The 6,282-nt window shown below is 26.8% G+C and overlaps 1 protein-coding gene across 3 annotated transcripts in view; it reads right to left on the reverse strand.

The window, feature by feature from the left end:
• The window catches only part of LOC102675239 (metabotropic glutamate receptor 7-like), a 40,017-nt gene that overhangs the window by 13,806 nt on the left and 19,929 nt on the right, over window positions 1–6,282 (reverse strand). For all 3 annotated transcript variants that reach the window (XM_006619645.2, XM_006619646.2, XM_031512406.1), the window contains one exon: window positions 652–835. In XM_006619645.2, coding sequence (XP_006619708.1) covers window positions 652–801 — 150 coding nt within the window. In that variant the 5' untranslated portion in view covers window positions 802–835. The remainder of the gene's footprint in view (window positions 1–651; window positions 836–6,282) is intronic.

The following is a 6,282-nucleotide window of genomic DNA, read 5'->3' on the forward strand; positions in this document are numbered from 1 at the left end:
ATTTGCGAGCATATTTAAATTCTTTCTTCTATTTCTTAATATTTCTCAGCTATCATTCAATATTTTAAAACCTAAAAGATATTTAAACATGTATATTATCATTTTAGACACATTTCAGAATATTTGTTTGCAAAGAAATGAATTTAAACGCACAAAATGAAAAAGATTTAATCTGAAATATAGTTTTATGAAAATATTAATGTGTATTACAAAATATTTCCGTTTTCTTTTTCAATGATATTGTACAATGTTTTCTTTTCTTTTGAAATATTTACAAAATTCTTATAAATGTTTCTCTTCTTTGAAAATCCTCAATTTTCTTCCACGACGATACAATTTTCTGATTTCGATAATGCGATATAACGACACATAATGCAGGACAATACAGGATATATAAACACAAAATAGAGTATAATTTATAATCAATGATTATTTAAAATTTTTATATCGAACGAAACTTTCGATTCTTATGAAACTTATGCCCGAGAAATGAAGCTATTAGGCAGTTATCGAAGTTAGTTGAATTTGGTAAGTGGCTTAGTCGAAGTTAGTAATGAAATTTAATGACACAATGAAGCCGGGAATGTAATGGAATTTTGCTTTCATAAATCAATTTGGGACTATTTGATAGAGAGTACGATGGAAATATACCTGTTCGTGCATAGGAAAGATTCCACCGAGAATAACGTCACCATTGATACGTATAAGCTTCGAGCCATCTTCATCGCGCCCCTTCCGAATGTGGCACTCGCATACAACGAGAGAACACGAAATCCATGTTAAAATTTTCGCCACACTCATCGTGTTCGCGAAAGCTTAAATTGCTTTCTAATATCTGAAAAAGTAAAATTGAAAAATTATTTCCTTTTATCGTCCCATCACGCATTTTATTAACATATACAAGTTTACAAAATTTTGACATTTTTTTTTTAACAGTTTTATGAGGAATTTGTGGAACTGTAGATTAAAAACGGACATTTCTTCAACTCTTTAGACTAATGTAACACATGTACATATGTGCTTGAAGAATATGTATCAGGATTATCGTTAGTCAGGATTATCGTGATGAAACACATATATAAAGAGCGTATAACGTAAAAAGATGAATTGAAATGAATGATGATGCATGTTTCTATTCGTAAAATGATAAAACTTTACACGAAGATAATGTTTCGAATGAAAATTGTTTCTTATTGTGTGATAGGAGAATCAAGAGAATTTAACTAATTTAACTTTAATTAAAATTTCGTTTGAAACGAAATATTTACAAATGCAAAAGTTTCATAAAGTCAAATAAGTGTAGAATAAAATAAAAAATTATTGTTTATTTCGCGTATCACAGATCCCTACGAGATCATTTTTGACAAAAGCTGGAACAATGTAGCTGACAGGATTTTTGTTCCCAACTCCACACAAAAGTATTGATTTAGTACTCGCTTTATCTACTTCATCCGTTTCTCTCTCCAACGTGTTCTTTATTCTCTATTCTTTCAATATAAAAATTTTATTTACTAGTCAAACGATAAATCTATGATATTTTTATTATATACTTTAATATATTAATCTTGTTATTAATCTCTTGTTAATAATCTCTTTATTTTCGATAAATTAAATATCGACTTTTAAACGGTATTAGAAACGGAAGTTGAAATAAATTTGAATAAAGGGTAACGTAACGTAATTTGTTACATTAATCTCTACATGCTTGTTGTTACTTATTTATGATTACAATTAATTATCGTGACCGAGAAAAAATTTATTGTATAAAATGTTCTTTGTATCATGTTGAATGGAAAAACCAATCATCCAATTATTTATTCGTATTATGGTTCAGTTCATGATATTGATCTTCAAAATTGTACAATTATAACAGGAAATGGCACCTCTCCGATATAAAAAGAACTGATTGCTCAATTGGATTTAATTTGTTCGTGGAATATAATCGTGGAATATAATCATTGAAGCAGAAATCGGATTAAAACATTTATGAGAATTAATTAAGGATTATATTTACAAAGACTAAATATTAGATTTGATTGTGGAATACTAAATAATAACATTTGATCGATAATCTAAATACATATGATTAGTATGTGTGCAAATGTTTATAAAAATGTGTCATCCTTTGAGAACAATTTTCCAACAATTCAACAAGCATAGCGTTGCATTGTCTACACGAATGATTTTAACACGTATTACATAGAACATGAATACAATTCTGCAACGCATCTTTCGTTGTGCGAGAAAAATAATTAATATTCGGAATATAAATAAATTTATAATTCATTAAAAGTATTTTGTATTTATCCTTGAGCAATGAAATATTCGAATGGAAATAATTTGTTGATATTTACTTGATAATGTAAATAAAAAAAAATTCCAAGAATATAACTTATTGACAAAATGAAGTATCTTATGAAAATTAATTAATTAATTTTCGATAATTCAATTTTAAAAAACATTGTAATAAATTGAATTAAAACAAACTATTTTTTTAAATAAAACAAGAAAAGGAAAATACTATTTGTGCAAAATAACTTGTGCAACACTATTAATGACATCATTTACGTGTCACGGTTCACAGATGTAAATTCAACGTGTGCGCATCGGTATCTCATCTGGAGCTACGAAAATGTATGTAATTCACAGAGAGTTGAAAAATACGCCATTGCACATGAAAGTCACGTTGAACGTTCCACGTAGTCTTATCAATGGGACATATGTACTCCACTCGATACAATACGAAATATCCAAACTATTTCTTTCATTCCTGACCTCGTATCTCTCTTAAAATCGTTATATCGTACATAGGTGAATTTGTCTTGATACCGTAAAGTGGAGGAATATTGGAAGGTTTGTATATGATAAAATGTGCAGAATTCCATTAGGAAATTAAAGATCATCTTCCTTTCCCGAAAAATATAAATTTCGAACGTAAAAGAATTTAGATACACTATTATCTTGATTATAAAAAAAAAATAACAAAAGAATTTTTCCATTTTGTCGCATTTTTGTCATTTATCAGAAGAATAAGATATAATAGTGTGGATGTCTTGTACATATTTCTTATTATTTTTTAAAATAATGAATGGTGTATGGATAAATAATAATTTTAAGATGGAATGTAGGAACAAGTTTAAAATTAAATCGTAAATATTCGATGTAACATCCAAATAAAGTTCCTAGATTTCTATTCTTAGAAAAGGTATCTAAACTAAAATAACTTTTGCTAGAGGCAACGAAGTTTGTTTGAGAAATTTACTGACTGCGACGGTCATTGCTTTCAAATGTGAAAAATAGGGGACAAATTTCGAAATAAACATTGTAGAAAGTAACATCCATAGAAAATATGATTAATCATATCAATTCTTTGTAATTCTATCATTACATGTATCTCATACAAATTTTTCTTAATTTTTAAGAATAATGCTCAATCAAATATTAATCAAATATTATAAATATTATGAAATCATGAATGTTTTGTTATTAAATTAGATAAAAATCGTGAAGATTCGTAATTTTTAATTTTCACGTTGCATAGATTTATGGAAAATCAAGAACTTTTGATATTTGCGTGTTATTATTTTATTTAAATGTAGATAGATATAATTTTTATAATATTATTTATAATTACATGATATATATTTCCATGAAATAATTAATTTTATTAAAATGAAAAAGTATTCTAGTATTCTTAAATTTCAATTAAATCTTTCGTATTTTAAAAAATTTTAAAGATTTGATTTTAGTTTTAATTTAGCTTTTACATAGTCAAGCTTTTACTGTTAACTAAATAGAAAGTGATTTAAATTATCTTGCTAAAAATGTTCATTTCTTTGTGAAGAGATAAGATTAAAGAACAACGAATTAACAGAAGAGGATTAAAAAATTTCTTTTATTCGCTTGCAGAAGTTGATGTTTTGATATTCTAAATGAAGTTCAGCTAAATGAAATCCGGTATATCAATTATTTAGAGAAAAGTTGTTGAAAAATGATATATAATTTATATTTATATTTTTTATAATTATATTTCGATCAAAAGTAATAGATATATAACATGTATTATAATAGAAATAAATTGTTGTATTATTAAGTTATTACTAATAAATCATTTGTGTGTGATCGAGACAAGCATCTCTAAAAACACTACTTCGTGTAATTTTTCTGATTCTGTATTACAATAGAAAATTTACAATTTCTACGTGGAAACATATTATCCTTATGCAAATCGCTGCAAAACTATCATTATTTATGCAAATATTTTGAATTGAGCTTGCCTTATGTGATATTGTAGCGAAAACTTTTTACTGTCTTTATGAAGATCCATAATAATTTAGAAAGCCCACGTTAATAACTATAACGAAATTAATAATTAATAATTTTATAATCGATCGTTTATATAACTCTTTATATAAATCATTCGTAATTTATAATTCGGCGTATGCGGTGCAATCTCAACTTGAAAAACTCTTTCATCTATCAATCATTTCCAAGAATCGAACTCTTGATAGAAATTTCCGCGTATAAGGAAAATTCTATCGTAATTTCGAGTAAAGGAAAAATTCTATTCGTAATTTCGCGCTCGATCGCGTTATCAATTTTTCAAATGAAAAGAATTCGCCGCATAGTGTCTAAAAAAACGATATTAGACTGTCAACGCCTTTATTCTGGTACTGCAACCAATGTATTTTCTTTACATCGTATTTCTGTTCGACACAATGAAATACGATATTTATTTTAGCGAAATTTATCACTAGTGTTCTAGAGGAGAAAAAATTGTTTTTTTAATAAACATTTTATCCTATTTCCCCATATCATTCATTCCTTTAATTATAACGAATCGATCGACGAAGCAAGATCATTCGAATCAAAGATTTTTTCAAAGATATTTGATCATTGGTATGACATTTGATTTGAAGGTTAAAGCGAAGAATAACTTGAAGGTCGCTTGAAAGTCAAAATGAATGATGAATACCATTTGTCACGATGGAGGAATAAAATTATTTTAAAGGTTGTTTAAAATTAAGCTCACTTGAAGATCGATCCAAGATCCTTTAAGTATTTTGAATCGTTAAATGGTTTGAATCGAAGTTAGTTGTAATAGTGTTGAGACTAACGTAATACCATTCTCCGTATTCGAACTTGTCTAGTACTAATTTAACAAGCAATTAACAAGCATAAAAGAATTAATAAGTTAAAATTTACGAGTTACAGTAGATGTTTTTCATGTCACAAATCGCACAACAAGCAACATTTCGAAAGCAGATTGTAGGTAGGAATGTAGCCTATGACATCAGAAAACTATTACTGTAACTGTTACGGAATGAATATTTATAATGGGATAAAACGTAAATATCAAAATTGCGTGACTGTTTTCCAATAACGAAAAATGTGCCCTTTAATCTTCCAGATTAAATCAGAAAAATCTAGTATCTGTCGAAACAAAATTTTTAAACGTTACTGAAACGTTAATTATTATATGTTTTTTGTTTTGTAAATGTATTTTTGAAATGTGGTTGTCAAATTTTTTATAATTCTTAGAGATAGAATAAAAAAAATAATCATTTTTATTTCAATTTTAAATTTGCAAAATCCTCCGTATAATCTTCGTATAAAGAATTTATTTCGTAAGTTCAGAATTTTTTCAATTTGTCTAATTGTTTATAAATATTGCATTTTGTAAAGATTTAAGTATCTTATCTCTATATTCTTTTCTATTAATTGTAAGTCCCAAAAAGATTTCAATTTCTTTAATTATAAAATACATAAAAATAAACGTTATCTTAACAGAACATCATTTCTGAGAAAAGATATTTTAACAGAGATATCGAGTTCCTTTGCAGTTTCCTTTAATTCGTCCATACGTGAAGTAAATATTTGCCTATTCGATATTGGTATAAGTTATCCAGATAGCACTTTATTAACTGCATTATAAAGCTTAATTTATTATCACGTACCTTGTTTTTCACGGTACAACTTTTTTTTCCAAGATATCATTAATTCGTAATAAATTATAATAACAGAGAAATTACAATAACAAGGAATAAAATTTACAAAAATTAATTTAAATGTTTTTTTCAATGCTAATAATTTGCAGTTATCAACGGAACGTTGATATCATGGCTACTTCTTTAACGTCTCATGGCTTCTGTGATACAAGAGGCCCAGAGGGCACTCGAGCTCACGCTTGGATAACGCTTGATGTAAAGTAAGGTTATATTGAATAAAATTATGCAAAATATGAATCTTCTTTATTTTTACAATAACGTAAAAAAAAAAAAA

This window comes from Apis dorsata, unplaced genomic scaffold (genome assembly GCF_000469605.1).
Source record: "Apis dorsata unplaced genomic scaffold, Apis dorsata 1.3 scaffold_429, whole genome shotgun sequence".
NCBI classification, from domain to species: domain Eukaryota; kingdom Metazoa; phylum Arthropoda; class Insecta; order Hymenoptera; family Apidae; genus Apis; species Apis dorsata.